Source organism: Mus caroli, unplaced genomic scaffold (assembly GCF_978045245.1).
Source record: "Mus caroli unplaced genomic scaffold, Mus_caroli_1 scaffold_2, whole genome shotgun sequence".
NCBI classification, from domain to species: domain Eukaryota; kingdom Metazoa; phylum Chordata; class Mammalia; order Rodentia; family Muridae; genus Mus; species Mus caroli.
The window spans coordinates 109196428-109218089 of record NW_028227257.1 but is presented as its reverse complement, the minus strand read 5'-3'; the positions used below and the strand labels follow the sequence as shown (position 1 = coordinate 109218089).

General features: G+C 42.0%; 1 protein-coding gene across 1 annotated transcript in view; it reads right to left on the bottom strand.

The window, feature by feature from the left end:
- Slc25a12 (solute carrier family 25 member 12) overlaps positions 1 to 21662 on the bottom strand; it is a 95659-nt gene that overhangs the window by 52335 nt on the left and 21662 nt on the right. Inside the window, exons 3-4 of the mRNA XM_021184208.3 lie at positions 19130 to 19272; positions 8584 to 8699 (exon numbers count right to left, since the gene is read on the bottom strand). Coding sequence (XP_021039867.1) covers positions 8584 to 8699; positions 19130 to 19272 — 259 coding nt within the window. The remainder of the gene's footprint in view (positions 1 to 8583; positions 8700 to 19129; positions 19273 to 21662) is intronic.

Genomic DNA, 21662 nt, shown 5'->3' with positions numbered 1-21662 from the left:
GTAAGATACAACCAGAACTCCGTTGCTTGTCTTCATACACCAGGGAGATCATTCACTTTCTTACAGTTTTCTTATTAGGAAAATTGGTTCACAAATGACTGGTACTTTAATAAGCATAGACTGGGTAGACTAATTTAGAAGCTCATGCCCCCCCCCACCACCACCAATCACTAGCAAAGTTAAGAAAGCAGGAAGCCTTTTTAGTAATGTTTTAACTAAATTATTTTCCAATTTAAGCCAATTTTATTAGTGAAAGGGTTTTACCATCAATAGCTATCAATTATCCGAGAGAATTAGTAAACATAGGTTTGATGTTTTACAATTGCCTCTAACTATGTTGTTTTCTCCGATTTGACGGTCTTTGAATACAACGCCAGTCTCAGAACTGGCAATGGAATAATGGATTCTCTTTGTTTTGTGTACCTCTTTTTCTTAATGAAAATGCTGCATTTGGGCGGAACTACTCCTAATGTCACTGGGGAGACGGGATTCTCATCTTCTCTCTCAATGGATGCAGGATTTCTTAGCTAAGTAGTAACAAGATCTCAGAGTTTTCAACCTTTGTCAAGTATATTCATCTTAAATAAACATAAGCTAAACACTGCATGGGGTTTCTATTCTGAAAAGACTTCAATATTGATTCATGAGATTCTGGTTCAAACCAAGACAAAAGACCATCCTTGAAGCTGGGGTCTGGGAATGTAGCTTATGCAGAATGCTTGCCTGTCATGTATGAGATCATGGATCTAATCCCCAGCATCCTCTACTCAAGAGGGATGAAGGGGGGATGTAAATAAAATTTCAGGTTGTAAATATATTAAAGTTTATAAATTAATTAAAATAGTAAGTATTGCAAAAAGTTTAGAATATGGGATGCTAATATGAATATTTTTAGGAGCCATCTAATATAATTAATCACTCTATTCTCAAAAGAACCTAACTTTGCTTATTTTGGAAGTCAAACCAACCAGACATGGTAATGCTGGCCTTTAATCCCAGCATTTGGGTGGCAGAGGCAGGAGGATCTCTGTCAACTGGCGGTCAGCCTGGTTTACATAAAGAGTGCCAAGTCAGCCAGAGCTACAAGGTGTGACCACGTCCCAAATACAAAACCAGTCTAACAAAATGGTACTTAAAAGATTTAAAAATGCAATGAAATGCAGAATAAGAATAAGTCATTGCAAATATGAAGTTATACTAAGATGGCTAAAGAAAGGAAGCTATTTCACAGTAGCTTTTAGTTTAAAAGTTGTAACTCAGAACGTTCAATTATTTAATATGAAATGTATCTACTGCTGCATAGCAGGTCTGAGTTTACTTAGCATGACGCTATCTCTAAAACAGAAGGAGAGGAAAGCTATCTGCATGATTTTTTGTAACAGCAGTTAAAACTGGATCCCTTTTATATGGTTTGAAAATATTAGATCCTGGGCTGGAGAGATGGCTCAGAGGTTAAGAGCACTGACTGCTCTTCCAGAGGTCCTGAGTTCAAATCCCAGCAACCACATGGTGGCTCACAACCATCTGTAATGGGATCCGATGCCCTCTTCTGGTGTGTCTGAAGACAGTGACAGTGTACTCATGTATAATAAATAAATAAATCTTTTAGAAAAAGAAAGAAAGAAACCATCAGAATCTTAAGTGCAAAGCCTCAAAGACTCAGAACCCTTCAAACAAACAAAATTCAATGGCTTCAACTTTTTTTTCTGACATTACCAAAAGGATATTTACTAAGTTGTATTTATTTATTTGTTTATTTCTCTGTGTATTTATTTGTGGTATTGGGTATTGAACCTAGGGCCTTGAGCGCGCTAGGTAAGCTTCCTGCTACTGCTGTCTGCTTTATGCTATCTGTAGCACTGCCCCCTACCCTCTTTTTTGAAACAGGGTCTGGTTGCCTAGGCTGGGCCTGAACTTACTTTGAAGCCCAAGAAGGCTTCGAATTTACAATCCTCCTGCCTCAGCTGCCAAGTACCTGAGATTATAGGCTGACACTATCCGGCCTAGCATAATTTTGTTTGGCTTGGTTTTGTTATTTGAAATAGGGCCTCATACTGTCTGTCACCCAGTATGGCCTTGAACTCTTGGCAATCCTCCTACTTCACAGCCTCATGGCTGGGATTACAGGCATGAGCTACCATACTAGGTTCACAAACTAAACTTATAATGCATATTTGGAAACAATCTTTATAGATAAAAACACCTCATTAAAGTGGGCTAACAATCAACCCTATGTCCCACCAATGCTAAGCAAGCACTCCATCATGGAGCTGAAGGAGCCCTATAATAAAAACTTAAATGGGAAGCTCTTTCTTACTAACTTCCTAGCAGTCTCAGAACTTAGAGGCTGTTCGAGCCATTAAGATAATGATCTAAATTAGTCATAGCAGGCTCTCAAATACAGAAGTGGCATTTTTCTCAAATTGTACTCGGACATTTTCTACTTCTCCCCAAATGTTCCCCTGACAGCTCTGTGTATGGTTGCATGGTGACGTCATCCCCGTTGAGTAACTACTCCATCATCTTTCAGTTCTTTTTTTTTTTTTTTTTTTGTAACACCCCAGGCTCAACTAAAGTGACTAGGGCTAATAAGACTGTGAACCTATCCGGCACCTCGTGAAATGTCATCTCCAATCTGTCCCTATTCTATTACTGTCGCCTGAAGCTGGCTCAGGAATGCCACAGAGACGATTGAGTGAACTACTGAAGACTTAATTTATAGTAGCCACTATTCTGCCCCTGGGATGTGTTAACAAAAACCAACGATGTAAAAGTCCTAGGACTAAGGAGCGGATTCCTGCACGAGGCAATAGTTCCATCAGCTGCTGCCCTTATCTTCCTGGGTCTTGCATGACCTGAGAGGGGAGACCACCCTGAACCCTGAGCATCCCTGATCCATCTCTCTGTGTATCAAGTTTCCCACCCAAAGAGAATCCCATCTTCCAGTGGCACACAAGGATCTTTAGCCCTAAATAGCACTCTGTATTAGTACTATTTCTGAGGCCACAGTTCTGGCCCGGCGTGACTAGCACATCTTGGCAGCAAGATCATGACCCAGGAGGCTACACTAGGTTGGCACTACTGGGAGAAACAGGAAGTCCATTCATGTTTCTGACAGAAGGAAAACAATAGACCATTTTTTCACTTCCTGCAGAGAACATGGGCTTAGGAAAAAAGGAGCTTTATAATTCCTTTGAAGGGGATATTGGGGCCAGATAACAAAAGTAACTTGTCATTATGTTCTCTTTGCTCAAAAGGAAAGGAGCGCATGATTTGTCTGGAGAGCAGGTAAAGGTGAGAATGTGATGAGAATGTGATAACGTAAAAATGCTCCCCCCTCCAAAAAAAAAAAAGTCTATTAGTCAGTTTAGCTGTATCAGTCACTTATGAAGACTGGACTAGGTGAAATACACATTGAAGCATATTATTTAAATATGTCTTAACAGAGGTTTCTGTTTCCCCGGCAACCCCCACTGTGTCTCCCCATCTCATGCCTCCCCTTATCCCTCCCCTGGTTCTTAGGGACGCTTCCTGCAAGGTCTTCAGCACCTTTCTGCAGTACAAAATTACCTCTGACCGGGGCTGGCACTCTTCTCCAAGCCTGCCACCGTGCCCGCTCCATGACTGAGCCTTGAAGGAGCTGCTGTACCAACGCTGTGGCCAGAGAACTCCTCCTGTAGGTATACAAGCCATCAGCCCCGTGACACAGCCCACCTACCATCAGCCCAGCTTGACATCTGATTTCAAGGATTCCAGCAGGGGCCGCTGCTTCCAACTTAAAGGCTTGAGATGGAGCATTCTTTATTGCCAAGGGAATTTTTTTTTTCCTCAAACAGCTTGGTTTCACCTGCATGGTTCTTAGGGTGGGGTCAAGAATGGCCCTTTGGATACCTGGGGTAAGTGGTGACTATCCTTACAGTGTACAACGGAACAGACACGACAGTGACACGTGTGGATGTGCTTTTCAGTGCAGGAGAAATTGGGAGGAAAGAGGAGGAACAACTAGGAGCCCAGAAAAGAAAACAAACAGCAACAATGTAACAACAGAAAAGATCAACACCGGGAAGTGGTGGAGGAAGTCCCGACCGGCCTCAGCATGCAGACTCCCTCAGCTTCCGCCTCTACTTCCCCTCTACTTCCAGGAAGGAATTAGTATCCTAGGTGAACTCCCCAGGCGCACTGTGGGGGAAGTGTTAACCCTTTACCTACCTCCAGAAGGGAATACTGTGTGATCAGTCAAATAGAGGAGTCCTGCTGCCAAATATACATAAAAGTTCATTTCTCAGGAAAGATGAGTTCATAGTTAAAGAACATCACAGAAGCTACAAGCCCTAACAGTCTACCATCAAGTGGCATAAAACCCTGCCAATACTCCCCTTTAATGTCAAACTCTAAGCTACTTTAGTAGCCTTGTGAATTTTATTCAAAATGGTCCTTTATGATGCCGGAAAGCAATACAAAGCATCTTAAATTTTCTTCCTGATTTAATCAAATACCCATGTGCCTCTATTGCACACCAAAGGATCATAGTCCATGGCCACTAGACTCTCACACTATCCACGTCTATAGTTATTCTCCACAGAGAAAAAGCACATGTACTACCATGTCCTGACACTTGGAATCACAACTGTTGTTATGGCTTCCCCTTAGAAGGGAGTCCACTTAAAAGGCAAGTGCAGAATACATTTTTTACTTGCTGTACCCTGTACATCCTGGTCAACACAGTACTGTATCAAAAGGCATTCCTGATTTAGAAGGCTTGTGCAGTATGGGTGTGTCCTTGGGAAAGCTCAGGGGGACAAGTTTCCAGTCCTAGGAAACCCATTGGAGTGCAATGTGCACAAGTGTTTAATAGAAATTCTAGAGCAGATAGCATGTTTTATACATGTTTATTAGTAAACAAGTAAGAGTTTCTTCTGATTATGTTCGTTGATTTTAGAATACAATCTCTGTTAGAGCAATAAATACCTTCTTTAAAAGTTTTTAAGATCAATGCAAGGCAACATATGACAGCACGATGCAGTATTACCACTTGACAGGGATCAGGTTACCGCTACCTAATTCTACCCAGCAGGATACCAGGACACTAGTGGGTAACAGTGAGACACGGCACATGGACACTGTATCCAGCACATGCAATGGGCTCCACAAGGCTCAGGCCATCTGGCAGTAACAGAGATACAAGCCATTAAGCAATTACCCACAGCATGCATTAAAAGTTTATTAAAGATTATCAAAGAAAAAATATTAACTAAAGCTTTATTTATTTATTTATTTATTTATTTTAAAAAAGAAACAAAAACAGAACTCCAAAATCCTTTCCTGAGCTTTCATTCTGAAATGTAAGTCCTCTCTGCAGAATGGAGGCCTGTCTGACAACAGCAACAAAAACGCTTTGTCTGGCACTCAAATTAAGGTTTGATGCTGTTATGTATATAAATATAAATAGTTGCTATGATGCTACAGCTTAAATATACAGCTTTATGTGCATAAAAAGCACATCTTAAACAGAAGGATGCAAAAAGAATGAACAAACACATAGATAACACCAACACTGTTGTCAGAGTCCAAAGACCACAGCAACAGCAACGTGACTGGTCTGCACTCTGTTGCAGTTTGCATCCAATATGGCTCCTTACTTTCCCTCATGTGCACAAGAGAAAACTGTACCTTAAATAGCTCCAACTAGGAAATGCAAGGCCATTGGGTGCAAAGGATTTAACTCTAGTTAAAGTGAATATCAAATTTCTTTTCCCTAAACATGTGTCTCTAAACATATAAGAATGATTCATTTTATTAAATGGATACAAACTGACCTTCCTCACAGAACCACAAATCCTATAAAAAATACACTTCAAGTTGATTATTTCTTTACACAGAAAAGCTGGAGACTTGGGATAATCTTATTACATGGCATTGGCTGAACACAACAATTTTGATGCTTGTTTTCTCCAAGATGTAAGTCAGATACTCTCTTCTTTATCATCACTGCTTTCAGATTGGTTGAGGAAGCTGGCCTAAGGCGGGGCTTGATCTCAGTGGCAGAAAGCTTGTCTAGCATTCATGAGACCCTGGGTTCAACTCCCAGAATCCAGAATCACACACAAACACACAAAGAAAAAGAAATAGAAGGAAAAGAAAAAAAAGAGAGAGAGAGAGAAATATTATCTAAAAGTGGACCCTCAAAACTAGGGGTAGACAGGAAGAGGAAATGATCAAAGTCCTATAAATGAGATCAAGGGAGAGAGAAAGGAGAAATGGGGGGAAGAGGGAACCAGAACTCACAGGGCAAAGACCCTGGAACTTCTAGTTATTCCATAATAATCTTATCTTCATATAATGGACAGAAAAAAGAAAGTAAGTCTCTGAGGCAGGGGGTTCATATGTCCTTCAGATTATGGTAGGTGTTACTAAAAATTCAAACTATGTTTTCATTCTGACTCTATTTCTTAATACCCTAACTCATAAATCATAATTTAAGGGGAAAACAAACAAAAGAGCCCTAAAATAATAAGGTTAGGCTGTGATAGCCATGAGCTTTTATCTTCATGAAGTAAGGCGTGTGCCAGCTGCTCAGCTGCTTCCCATGTTCATTTCATCCCCTAATCAATAGTGACAGGAATCTGTTGATGGTCTGTTGAATGAAGTGTCTTTGGTGACACTTAAAAGGCACATACAGGAATCAGGGAAAGCAACCAAATGGAGGGGGGACACAACGCTAAGGCGGCTTGACAACATAAATTAGAAATTGATTTTGAGAAACCTAATTCTTTGTTTTTTCGTTTCTTGAGACAGGGTTTCTCTGTGTAGCCTTGGCCATCCAGTCCTGAAACTGAAGACCAAGTGGACCTCGAATTCATGGAGATCCACCTGCCTCTGTCTCCCCAGTACTGGGGTTAAAGGAGTGTGCCGCCACCACCTGGCTGAGGAACCTAATTCTTGATGTTGATGTGCACATGACGTAAGCTCGGGGACACCGGCATTAACCCGGGGACACTGTCATTAACTCAATTTCTCCTAAAAAGTTCCCCAACATCATGGTGCCACGTTTGGAAGAGAGCTGTGTGTGCACGTGTGCTACCTACTGCAAGGAGACCGCTCAGCACTGTCACTCACTCGGAGTTAGAGACGACCCTGTGCTTTCTCTATAGTTCTGGGTGTGTTTGCACCAAGTCAACATTCTTCAGGAAGTAAAATGGCCAGAGCTTGCTGCAAAGCAGGGAGGATGCCCAGCTATATGCCAAAATGTAAAGACCTCTGCAGAGTTTTTTTAGGGGAAAGTGTTCTTCACAGAGAAGGGTTGAGCCAATGAAGAGAGAGGGGAGTGCCAAAGTAGACAATGTGCCCACCAAATCACAGGCAAGATGCAACTGGTCCTTCTGACAGACCCATATGTTCTCAGTTCTGACAATTATGGTGAAGTTGTTTCCTTTATGGTTTTCATTTTGTTTTTTTAGGACAAGGTTTCTTCTATGTAGCCCTGGCTGTCCTGGAACTAGACCAGGCTGGCCTTGGAACTCTCAGAGCTCTACCTGCCTCCCAGTACCGTGAGCCACCATGCCTTTTATATGTAAATGAGTGACACTTCTATTATAATTAACGAATCAGAGAGGATGAATAGTGCCGTGGTTTAGAGAAAGCCTGAATGTTAAGGTTTTCTTTACAAATATTTGTGCCAATTCACACCATAAAAGGGGGTCAACTTTACTCATGGAGGATGAGAAGTTCTGGGAAAGGAAACCTCAAAGTTTGGCTGAGCTGACCATTTGAAAATTACAAGGATGTGAAGTTTTATGTTATTTGTTTTTATTCATAATAAAAAATGCTTTCAATTTTTAAAAGAAAGTGAACAGGCAGAAAAGAGGGCTCTAAGTCTTTGAAAACACTACATTGTTTTTTACTGAAAAGCTGCTGAAGAAAAGATTAACCAACACTTTTATTAAGATAAACTAATTTCTACCAAGATGAATGATAGCTGAAGAAATAAAAGGAAAGAAAGGAACAGAAAATTCTAGTTTGTATACTCGGGAGAGACAAGGTTGTGACGGAAGACTTTAAGTCAATTTTTGCATCCACCTCGGAAGACCATTCTACTCTCTAGGCTTTGTTCCCTAAAACCAAGGCTCTAAAGGGGACATTGGGGAAACTCCATCAGCCCTGAGCCTCCCAGTGGATAGAAAATGGCAGGGTAGCAATATTCCCAAGGTACCATGGAGAAACTCCAAACTCCCTATTCAAAGCTAAAGTAAAACAAAGCCCTTTAGAATGAAGGGACACGCTTGCTGGGCGTGCTTTTGCTTCACGTGGGCCTCAATGAAAAGCACTCAGTCCACTCCTTAGCACATCCAAGTATGAGTTCTTGAAAGAGCTGGAGCAACATCACTCATAAATTCACTCCCCTAACATGGTGAAGAACGTGACACCACTTTTACTTGTATAAGCCGCTTTTGGAAATTCCTACTTCACTCACCGAGTAGGCCCTAAACAAACAACATACACTCAGTAACTGTATCTGGGAGTGAAGAACTGGACCGGCACTGGGAACTTTACTTAGTACTTATAATCTTTTTCGTTTCCCCTTACCAAATGTCACCTCTCCATTTCCACTCTTGTCAAACAGTTGGAAAGCCACTATGAACATGGAATCTGGAGCACATAGAACAGATTCAAATGCCAAAAACTCTTGATAGGAGATCAACCTGGAATGAAATATAAAATGTTACCGGGGCTGGAGGGATGATGGCTCAGCTATTATCATGCACTGCTTCCTGGGGGACCCAGATTTGGTTCCCAGTACCTACATCAATCACTCGATTACCTGTAGATCCAATGTACACACACACACACACACACACACACACACACACAAGTAAAGTAAACTTTTTTAAAGTTACAGGCTAGTAGAGGACTGGAAAATACTGGATGTTGTTATGAAGCAGAGTTAGAGTTTAATAAGGATATTTTAATATAAGTTAAAGCAAGAGGGTTAAAGAAAGAGGCCCCAGGCAAAAGTCACATACAGCTGACAGACAATATGGACATGTGCTTCTCACAGAAGGTCCAAATCCTACCCTGTGGTGGATGGGCCACAGCTGTTTTTGTAAACCAATTACCTAAAGAATAAAGGAGCCAATCACTGGGCCGCCATCAGAGGAATCAGATTTTAATAAGGCTCACAAGATTAGGTTTTAGTTGTTGCGCCCAGAGATTGAGTTACCGTTGTTTCTGAACTAAGTTTGTGTTGCGTTTTCCTTCACGCAGCGGCTCATCTGGGTTCAAGAGAGAAAGATACAGTGGCAAAGCGTGGGTTTGCCAGATGTGCACCACAAAGGCCGTGGGGGATTTGAAGCACGTGGTTGACGTGGTAGCAACCCACCAGTGAGAACCTAGCGAAATGGGCAGAGAGACTGAGGAGTCAGAGTCTCCACAAGATGAAAACAGGCGCAAACGCGGGACCTGCTGGTTCTAATTTTTTCTTTTCAATATTTCCCCCGAACATAACCCTGGGTCCCGGCTCCTCCAGGAAGAATCATTAATGCCAGGCATTTACTATGTGTTACTATATGGACTATAGCTCAGGGTAAACAGGTGACCGATGAAGGGAAGATATCTTTATGGAATGGCAGGAATAGTACATTTTTTGTAAGCCCTTAACAAAGTAACGAAAATGAGCATTTGTCAATAGCTCCTAACATCAGAAGCAGGCCAAAAATAAGCCTACATTTAATCAATAGGCTCTCGACCCCAGACTGCTGACATTTTAATCTGGATAATCTTTCATTATTGGGTCTTCTATGATTTGTAGCAATAGTTAGCAGTCGCCCCAGGTCTGAGCAGGAGATGTCAATTTCATCTCTCAGTTGTGAGCAATGAAAATGTCTTTAGATACTGTCGAAGATGTCCCAGAAAACAAAATTACCCTCATTGAGAACCGATGATTTAGAACTAATCATCGATTAGGAGAGAATGGAACGCACAGCGCAGAGGACCGTGTTAACCGCCGCGGCCGCGGAAATACAGCCTACAGGAAACCGCAAGACCACACAGAGGTCCGAGAAAATAAAATTAGAAGAGATGCTCTCTCAGCCCCAGGGCCGTCTTCCTTGAAACTCCTGCGCCGTGAGAGTATGGTGGTAGAAGAAGTGATGGACAAACCGAAGTGCATGAGAAGAAAGCTGAGGCAGAGGTCCCTGTAATCTGTCTGGGAAGCCCTGGAGGCTGAAGGGCCAGAAACAAGGGATGCTGGGGGCAGGGATACTGGGATAAATTGTTGAGTTGTATTCTACTATTGGTAATTCATCTTGATGGATCTGAAACTTTACCACCAGATCACTAAGAACACCTGAGAGACTGCCCTGCTTACAACCAGAATAGTCCCCATTGACCCTCTGCCTTAGTCTGTGGTATTTTACTTCTGATATGTGTGTAGTATGTGTATATTTTTTCATATATATACACATATACATATATATAGTGATTTCAAAATGTAGGTGGTGTCACATACTTGTAAATTCAACACTGGGGAGATGATGAGGTAAATTAGGAGTTCAAGGCCAGCTTCTTCTATATAGCAAGTTCAAGGTTAACCTAGGCTACATAAGATGATGGGCTGGGAATCTTTTAGAAATAAAAAATAGCATTTGTACATAAACTATGCCATCTGGATTTTTTGGCAAAATAAGCCAAAGGACAGAAATTTAAATGAAATAAACTCAATAACTACCTTGATAATTACCAAAAAGATTGAGAAAAAAATTACTATATTATTCTATTATGTTTGAAAAGACAATATATTCTTTTTCAGAAACCCTCGAAAGGGTTTTTAGAACTTACTGAACCCTAAGATACATATTTAGTGAGTTCTGAAATTAACCAGTAGTCAAAATAATAGCAGGTTAATGACCTCATGGAGAACACATATGTTAGCTGAGTCAGAAATCACAATGATCTTGCCAAAGAGATTCCATGTTTCTGGTGTTTGGGAATTTGGTTGGTTGGTTGGTTGGTTTTGGTTTTTCCTGCCTTGCCTTTTCTTTTCTTTTTTTTTTTTTTTTTTTAGTTTTTTGAGACAGGGTTTCTCTGTATAGCCCTGGCTGTCCTAGAACTCACTTTGTAGACCTCGAACTCAGAAATCCACCTGCCTCTGCCTCCCAAGTGCAGGGATTAAAGGCGTGCACCACCACGCCCGGCTCCTGCCTTTTCTTTCTGAAAGGGTCTCATGTAGCCCAGGCTGGCCTCAAGGATAATGCTGAACTCCTGACCTTCCTGCTTCCACCTCCTGAGAGCTGGGATGACCGGTTTGTGCACCTATAAAGCCTACAGATTACAAAACCACTACCGTAGTCTTGCAAAAGCTTGTCAACGATGGTATGGTTTTAAAGGAAGTAGGGTACCGTATCAAGGACTGATGGCCCTGGACAAGTGTCTTAGCCTCTGAGCTTCCTTATATGTAAAACATTTAACATTTTAAGTCTCAAGCTTATTTTGAGAAATCTGTGATAAAAAAAAATATATACAGAAAAGCAACCAGCACAATGCATGGCACAAACCGACACTATTTGTGGTTTAGCTGTGACTGTCACCACTGCTATAAACCTTTTAAGGCACCCTGAGATACAGGTCTACAGAGAGGGACAGCACCCAGGGCTCAGGGGTGGACTGTTAAGTTAGATACCTAGGATTTGGGACCCATACACCTCACATTGCTGCCAATCTTCTTGTGTTCTTCCCCGAAAACCATGGTGCCATTACCACAGATCTCACTGACAGACCTAGGAGCTTGGCGGCAACAGAACACACTAGCCTTCAATGTACCACGGCTTTTGTGGCCGATTACATTCCTAGATTTCCATCAGCAGGAGAAAGTCAGGCATGGGACAGCTCACCGGGTCCCTGAACTTTGCTGGATGTGACCTCCATTCCTGGCTAAGGTCCGTCTGACTTGCCTATTATTTCTTGTTTGTTTTCTTTTAAATTATTTTTTACTTGGCTCTTTCTGCTATTCTCAATGTTTTGATTGTGAGCCTCGCCTTTAATCCCTGAACAGTCTCCCCAGCTCTCTCTGCTGCTCTTGATGATCATCCAAGTGACAGCATGACAAACTATCCCTTAAAGGAACACTGTTATGAATATTGACAAATCCATCTTTCCCCTCAAACTGAAAATACAGAAAGATATTAGTAGAAAAAGTCCCTGCCGGTAGTGGTGGCACATGCCAGTAGGATTTGCTGAAGGAGGCAGAGGCAGGAGGATCACCAGTTTGAGGCCAGCCTGGTCTACAGAGTGAGTTCCAGGACAGAAAAAAAAAAAAAAAGAAAAAGTCCCACAGTAGTTAGCATTTATACTGGATAATACACGTCAGACAATTAAGGAAAGATTACTTTCTTAGAAAAAAATACCATATTAAAAATTTAAAATAAGGCCAGGTATACTGGTGCACACAGATTTAATCCAAGCCCTCGGGAGACAGAAGCCGGTGGACCTCTGAGAGGTCGAGGCCTGTACCTCATAGTGACTTCCAGAACAGCCAGGGCCATAGCGATGATCCCTGTTCCCAAAAGAAAAGATGAAACTTAAAGAGCTATCTGGGCGTGGGGGAGCACTTCTGTAACTTCAAAACTAGGGAGAGAGAAGCAGAGGGGTTGGAGTTCAAAGTTATAAAGGAGCGCAAGGCCACCCTGGACTGCAGTTTCAAAAAGCCAAACAAAGCCAATTTAAAAAGTCATATATTTACATTCACCAGCATAAATGACCTCCAAAGAGATATCTCCTAGCATGGTCCCACCCGTTCTTAACAGCTATGACTGGCAACAGCCTCCTGACCAATGTTCTGGATCCTTCCTGCCTTCCTCCATCATTCTTTAAACTGTAGCCAGGGGGGCTTCTTAAACTCTCCCCAAAACAAAAGCCTTTGCAATTTGATTCACTTACAAGATAACTCATGCTTAAGGTGCACAATCCAATGACAGTTTTGGCACATGGGTGTCTCACAGTCACCATGCTCTCTGACAGAACACTCTCTTCACCTAAAAAAGGAACTCTAAAACCTGCACAGTCATCCCGTTTTCTCCGTTCCCTGACTTTCTCTTCCCCTTCTACTCTCCAGTCGGTGGAGACCACTTCCCTTTAAGTCTCTAAACAGTTACCAGCCATGGACGCAACTTTCTGTATTCTCCTATCTGGCTACAATCACACACACACACACACACACACACACACACACACACACGCCTCCCCTACCATCTCCATGCCCATCCACATGCAGGTACCGACCGCCATCCACTTCCTACTTCCTCAGTGCTCTGCTGAATTGCTGAACTGAACGGTCTCTCCAGCCCCAGAAAATGTAGTCACCATTAAACAAATGTTAGGAGCATAACAACAGATGGAGTTGCAAGATACCAGGACCAACCAGCCATTCCTCAAAAGCAAGCAGCTGGGTGAGGTGTAGCTAAGCACATGGAGACCGTGAACTCCATACCCAGCTCCAAGGAGAGAAAGATGGAGAGGGGGAGAGAGAGAGAATCAGTATGAGGGGTGAACCGAATGAAACAAAGGCTGGCCACGAATGGTGTTGTTTGGCCTGACATGAAACCAAGGACGCAGAGGCAGAGGGTACCCGAAGCACCTGCTAGCTGCATATTTTCAAAATGCCTGAAATTTATAATGAAGAGAGGCTAACATTATTTCTGCTGACTATAAAAATAATTCTAACCGTTAAAACCAATAGGTGAGCTGATTTTAATGACAAACTTGTAATAATTTCTTTTTTTTTTAAGTCTCCAGAATTCAGCAGCAAAAACACAAGTAACCTTGAAATATAGACTACGTCACTTTGAAACATATTTTATGCTCAGTAACAAAACTTTCTCTTTTTTATAAGAGATAATCAAAGATGAGCCTCCCTAGTCAGCAAAGCTGCCATCTAGGAATCTGACTATGTCCCACTGATATGTTTTCTGTGGCAAAGAATTAATTTCTAGGAATTCTGACTGCCTAATATACTCGGTGACAACATTGTGAAATCCTAGGATTTCATAAAAAATATTGTTTTTTTTATTTCCCTTGACAAATTGTGAGCTTGGGCAGCAGGCAGTTTCTGGTCCCAAGTGACACTTGGTAGCTTTTAGTTGCCAAGCAGAAACTGCCTCCAAAAAGACAGCTGTAGATCTTATCTGTCTCCACCTCAGGACACTGGGGACTCACAGAGCTTTGCTTTATGCAGCAAGCAACCCCTGTTAGAATGCAGACCCCATGGAACCCACTAAGTTGGTGCCTTTTGCCAATCGGCATACCGTAATCCACCACACTACTGTGTGGCTAGAGTATTTGAGCCAGTAGGGCAGAGCTACAACCATTCCCTTTCCTATGAATCCATCAGCAGGAGAAGAGCTCATGGGGTCCCCAAGTTTTGCCAGACATGCACCCATCCCTGGCCAAGGTCTACCTGACCAACCTACTTTTTTGAATTATTTTTATGGGGTGCAGGGGAGCACATCAAACTCCTGATCCTCCTGCTTCCACCTCTTAGGTGCTGGGAAATTTTATTTGAAACTTTGAAGTAACACATTTTGTAACTGTGTAGTAAATGTTTCCACTATGTCCTGTATCAGAATGGAAGCTAACATAACGCCTAACTGTTTGTTACTTTAGTAATTTTCTACAAAATTTTGTAAAATAGCCAAATTTTCTACCAAAATGAATAGGTCTTTGACATCCATAAGAAAGAAAGAAAGAAAGAAAGAAAGAAAGAAAGAAAGAAAGAAAGAAAGAAAGAAAGGAAGGAAGGAAGGAAGGAAGGAAGGAAGGAAGGAAGGAAGGAAGGAAGGAAGAACGAACTCATGAAGAGTCAGAGAATAAAGGCTGGGTCTTCCCAGTATAGCAGATAGAACTTCCAGAGAACTCTGACTAAACTAAATATAGACACCACCATCCTGGAAGTTACAGTTTCAAAGAAGCAACTGTCTAAATATTTTAGATCAGATTGCATGATAATAGCCTCTGTGATCTGCATTTAATGCATAAAGTCATTTTGCTTTTCATAACGAAACTAGAACTCCAAAGTTTAAGCCACAATCTCATAAATAACACTTGGCTGACGTCTGACTTTTAGACAACCCATCAGGCTATTTATACCACGCGATGCTACCTCTGCATGACTCTCTTTACCAAGCACCTTATTTCACCATCTACTGGTAGATGGGAGATGGCAAGAAAGAGTAATTCATGGGCTAGAAAACATGGGTCGGGTGTGGGGAGGGGCTGGTGGGTACTGTGTTCTGCTCTCACAAACTTTTGTGCACGTAAAGTTCCAAAAGCAACATAAAAGCAGTCACAAAAGACTTAAGTAAAAGAATGGATAATCTAAAAGCAGGTCTCAGATGGAACCAACCAAAGACTGCTGACCAGTCCTAATAAGCTAGGGCTCACCTCACACTTAGCCAAGTTACATAAACTTACCTTGACAGAGCCTATTCATTCCTTGGTTTCATTGTTTTCATAGGGGATTGTACATAATATCGCTGCCATTTCAAGTTATACCCTGCATCTACGAAAGGCAAGAGTCCAAGCTTTCTAGAATACTACTTTCCTCTGCTTCTAGTAGTAATTTATGGGTTGAGACTCTGTTTCAAAAACATGAAAAAGAAAAGAAAGGAAAGGAAAAGAGAGAAAGAAAGGGAAGGCTGCTGCCAGGTGTGGCGATCCCTCTAAGGCAGTACTTAGGAGGGGGAAGCTGGGAAATTACCATATCTTATAACTCATTTTAAAAACAGAATAGTAAAAAAGGTATCTTTAAAATGTAAACTCATGCTTGGTAGTGGTGGCACACACCTTTAACCCCAGCAATAGGGAGGCAGAGACAGGTGTATCTCTGTGTTCTAAGCCAGCCTGATCTACAGAGTGAGTTCCAGGACAGTCAGGGCTACACAGAGAAACCCCCAGTGTAGAAAAAAAAAAAAAATTGGCACTGGGAGGCAGAGTTACATGGATCTGTGAGTTATAGGCCAGCTAGGAACTACATAGTGAGACTCTGTATCCAAAAACAAAAAAGAGTAAACTCGAGACAATGTTACTAGATTCTTCCCGACACAAAAGCTGTTACTGATACACTCTCCCAACTTAACATTAGGATTCTACTTGACTATATTTTAAAAATGTCCTACTTTAACAATACACCGCAGCCTACAAAAGTCATATAAAGTTTCAGAGAGAAGAAAAAAGCCAGATAATTCCAAAAAGCATCAAATACTTACATGAAAACATGGGTATTCTAAAACCAGGTCTGGACTGGAGAGGTGGCTCAGAGGTTAGGAGCACTGGCTGCTCTCCCAGAGGATCCAGGTTCAATCCCCAGCACCCACAGGGTGAACCGCCACCATGTAACTCCAGTTCCAGAGGATTTGATGCTCTCGCCTGGCCTCCTTGGGCATTGCATGCACAGATGTACATGCAGTCAAAACATGAAATAGAAATAAAGGGGAACAGTAGGGCCAAGTGTGGCGGCACACATCTTTGATCCCAGCACTCCAGGGGCAGTGGCACGGGCAAGTGGACCAAGGTCAGCTTGCTCTATATTAAGTTCCAGGACAGCCAAGGCTACATAGAAAGACTCTTGTTTCAATAAACATATATAAAACCAGGTCTCAGATCCAATGAGCAACAAACATGGCGATATTTTCTAAAAGAGCAAAATGAATGTTACCTTTAATATTTCAAAATGAAGAATTCTAATTAAATTCATTCATTTCCATAAACTGTCTGTCTAAGCACTACCCAGACTCTCTATAAATGACCTGATCAGCAGCTTGGGAGCTGATCTGACTTTTTTTTTTTCCTTTCTTTCTTTCTTTCTTTCTTTCTTTCTTTCTTTCTTTCTTTCTTTCTTTTTATTAGGTATTTTCCTCAATTACATTTCCAATGCTATCCCAAAAGTCCCCAATACACTCCCCCCCCAGTCCCCCACCCACCCACCCCCACCCCTTGGCCCTGGCATTCCCCTGTACTGGGGCATATAAAGTTGGCAAGTCCAATGGGCCTCTCTTTCCAGTGATGGCCGACTAGGCCATCTTTTGATACAAATGCAGCTAGAGTCAAGAGCTCTGGGGTACTGGTTAGTTCATAATAATGTTCCACCTATGGGGTTGCAGTTCCCTTTAGCTCCTTGGGTACTTTCTCTAGCTCCTCCATTGGGGGCCCTGTGATCCATCCAATAGCTGACTGTGAGCATCCACTTCTGTGTTTGCTAGGCCCCGGCATTGTCTCGATCTGACTTTTTTAATACTAGACAAAATGTATAACTTTTATCCAACCCCTGCCATTACAATGATGCACTTTCCAAGTCATTAACGACTCATCAAGCTAACAATTGGTTGGATGTCCCAAATTCCATGCACAGTGCTGAGTTCTATGGGACAGGAGGATATAGGCACTATGAAGAACTTTGGGTCTAGTCTATATTCATCTCTCTACCTATTTAGATGGAAAACATTATGTTTAATACCACAATGTCCCAGGTACTATTGGGCCCTATAAATATATGCATGAATTAAATGAGGTTGTTGACCTTAAGAATAGGCCCATAGCTTCATGGGAAAGAGAGGACTAGACAAAGAAAGAAACAAGTCAGTATTTGAGGGGTAAACAGAGTAATGAGATATACATAAAGAGTCAGCCAAGCATCTTGGCTGACTCTTTGAGAAGTTAGGACAGTATCATAGAAGAGTGACACCTGAATGAAACCAGGGGGAGGGACCGTTCTGGAAGTGGAACAAAATGGGAGAAGAATTGCAGAGAGGGAAAACAAGTGTCATGAAACATGAAAGAACATTTGTGTGTGTGTGTGTGTGTGTATGTGTGTGTATGTGTATGTGTGTATATGTGTGTATTGTGTGTGTGTGCATTTGCATGTGCGTGTGTATGTGTGTGCATGTGTGTGTGTGTCTATGGAAGCAGCAGAAAACTTATGTTGTAAGTATGTTGGTGTGACAACTGTGGCACTGCTTTGTTGCTGCAGAAGGTGTAGTTGGAATGACACTGGGGTCTTCATGAGCTCAGTTTTTGCTGTGTCTTGTCTTAATGACTTCCTGTCTTGTGGTACTTTTAGCCTGGGAGTGTATAAGGGTGAAGTCACAGAAGCAACACGGTTCATCTTACTGTGGAGTTAGTCCATCCCTCACGGGGAGCTGGTAACCTTAGTACAATTGTGTGGGGCTGGATGTTGGAACACGTGCAACACTTACTGAATTAAGTAAAGAGAACAGTTTGTTCACTACAGCAGTTTTCAGCTATATTTCTAGATCCCTAAGGGCCGAGGATCTTTCCCCTAGCCGTGGAGGTGCTTGTGTGAAAAGCTGGACAGTGAAGGCTTTATCCATCACCAGAAGCATCTCAGGTTTTAGAAAGGCTGGAGAGGGACAAGACTGTAATGGAGATAAGTGGCAAAGGAGTTGCAAGAGCTCCCTCCTGCCATTTGTGACTTGCTCACTGACACATTCTAACACGAAGCATAATTGTCTGACACGGTAACAGGCATTCCGTATTCTTCAAATAAATGAATACAAAAATAAAATTAGTTTTCGGGGAAGCCATCCTAAGCAGACTATTCTATGTAAAATATGGATTCTCTCATGCAAATTTTTCTGAAAATAATAAATGACAATATGCTTGATGTCATTAATGGCAGCAAATAATACCACCTTTATGAATTTCAAAGCAAAGAGCTCTTACTGCTCTCACCAGGGGCATCACTCATTCAGTTGCCAGCACCCACAGGGAGGCTCACAACTATCTGTGACTCGATATCCAGAGAATGGGTGCCCTCTTCTGGCCTCTCACACTGCACCATGCACACAGTGTACATACATACAGGCAGACCAAACACCTACACACATATAAAATCAATACAATTTAAAATAATTCCAGATATAGGCTGGTCATCATGATGCCCCTTTAATCTCAACACTCAGGAGGATCTCTGAGTTCAAGACCAGCCAAGGCTATGTAGTAAGACCTTGTCTCAAAACAACAACGAAAAGGTAGGTAGGTAGGTAGATAGGTGATGTGAAACTTACAGTTTTACCTTTTGAATAAAGTATATAATTGGTTCTCAGAACATTTATAAAGTCCTTACCCATCCTTGGTTTGATCAGCTACTCCTGCCAAGAGCTGCACAATCTTTGGGTTGCTGTTTGGATCATTGTACAGGCCAAGATAGCGTTGAACGAAGTCTTCTGGAGTCATGTAATGCTCCCCGTCCACCTCAGTGCTGGCATACTGAAAGACAAGTAAGCAAGGCACACTGAAGACACCATGACTCAGCACCGGCTGCTCGCTGACAGCTGCTTGGGGAAAGTAAACCAGAGGACACTTATGAAATCAAAGTAAGGGTAATGAGTGTGGATATTGCCTCTGGATTCTGGAAGCCAAACACCCAGATACCAGTTGAAGCTCACAGAAAAGAACTGATACATGGTCAATATTGATGAACCCTGAAAATCTGCTGGGTGAAATGAACCAGACACAAAGGCCCATTGTGTAGGATCACATTTACATAAAATGTCCACAAAGGCAAGTCCATGGATGGATACACAGAATTATGACAGCCAGGACATGATTCAGTTCCCAGCACCCAGAAGGCAGCTGACAATAGTCTATAACTCCAGCTTCAGAGGATCTACCGCCCTCTTCTGGCTTTCTAGGGCACTGCAACCACATGGTACAAAGAGACAAGTGCAGGCAAAAAGTGGTTTGTTTTTTCAAGACAAAGTTTCTCTGTGTAACTGCCCTGGCTTGGAACTCTGTAGACCAGGCTGGTCTTGAAATCACAGAGATGTGCCTATCTCTGCCTCTCAAGCTCTGGGATTAAAGGTGTGTACACACCAGGCAATAAATATATGTTTAAAAATAAATAATAAAATAAAATACATAGGAGCTGGCAAGATGACTCAGTAGGTAAAGGCATTGGTTAAGAAGACTGATAATATGACTTCAATTTCTGGGAATCACACAGTCAAAAAGAACCAATTCCTAAAAGCTATCCTCGGACTTCTACACATAAGTCATAGGGCACATACATGCTTGCACACACACACACACACACACACACACAAATGTGCACACTAAGTAAGTATAAAACTACATGGGCTGGGGAATATAGCTTTCTCAGCTGAGTTTAATCTATAGCTCTGGAAAAATAAAATAAGTAAATAAAAGTAAAGATACTGGTAAGATAAAAGGTAACAGAAAGACTGAGGAAAGAGGAGGTAAGGCCAAGGCCTGCAGGTGAGCTTGCACACTTGCACACACCTCACTGCCTAGATGTAGCCTTTTTCCAAGAGTCTGTCAGAGTAGGTGGGGCTATGGGTGACACAGATAGCTGCCATTAAACATGAAATTACCATATTCTAAAGAGACCTTCCATTATTCCAAGTCCTAGTCACTGGAAAAGAAAGAAAAATTCTTCTACCTCTTATGTCAATTGCTTTAAGATATGCTTATCCAAAAAAAAAAAAAAAAAAAAAAAAAAAAACTCCTTATCATTTCAAGGACTCCGTGCAGGGTGGCTAACCAGGCATCATCACCAAGAAAGATGTACGATCAGAGACTTTCCCAAACTGAATACTAGAGGGGCTCATTAAGTGTCAGGCAAAATAGACAGACAGACAGACAGACAGACAGACAGACAGACAGATAGAATTAACGTAAAAATCTCACCAAGGCCTTATTCTCCCCCATAAAACTGCAGGACAGCAGGAGGAAAAAGAAAGAAAAGGGATAACCCTAAAAGTTCCCAGAGAGAAACACCAGATCAAGATAAAGCATCCGGGTGACACTTGAAGAGAGTGGATGGAGGTCTAAGAGAAATGACTTCCAACTGGGAATTCTCAACTAAGCCAACTCCCCATCAGATAGATGCGCGCTTGGCCACACTAGCTTGAGATATCCATATGCTCGACATCACTCTTCTGCCTTCGTGTTCCATTTCTTAGGAAACGATATCATTTTTCCCAACACTTGGGAGGCAGAGTTTGAGTTTGAGGCCAGCCTGGCTGGTCTACAGAGCCGTCCTTTCTGAACAGCCAGGGGTACTCAGAGAAACCCTGACTCCAAAAATAAATAAATAAAAATAAATGGATGGATGGATGGTTAGATAGATAGATAGGTAGATAGATTATACAGTCTTAAGCCAGACAGCATACACCTGAAACCCCAGCACTGGGAAAGTAAGGTAGAGTCAGGAGGAGCATCCCTAGTTCAAGGCCAGCCTGGTCTATATTATAACAAGATCCTGTCTCAAACAACCAACCAAAAAAGTACAACCTAGCTCGAAATAAACAATATTTGCACTCAGAATAATGGTGGACTTCTTCACTAGCTGCCGTTATCAAAAGCACTGGAGAGGCACCTCTGTCCAGAGGCATCATGCCCTGACCACATGACTTCAAAGGCCAGTCCTGAAGTCGGCTTGTGTTTTAATCCTGGCTCTACTACAAGCCCATTCATCTGAGTCCTTAGACAGGCTCATTCTTTCCCTAGGACTCTAGATCATGCACGCTTCTGTGCAATAAAGATAAAGTGAGCCTTTGATATGTTGAAAGAGCAGGTCTATAAGCAAAGGAGCAAAAGCAAAAAAGCAAACTGGGGCTAGAGAAACGGAGCACCAT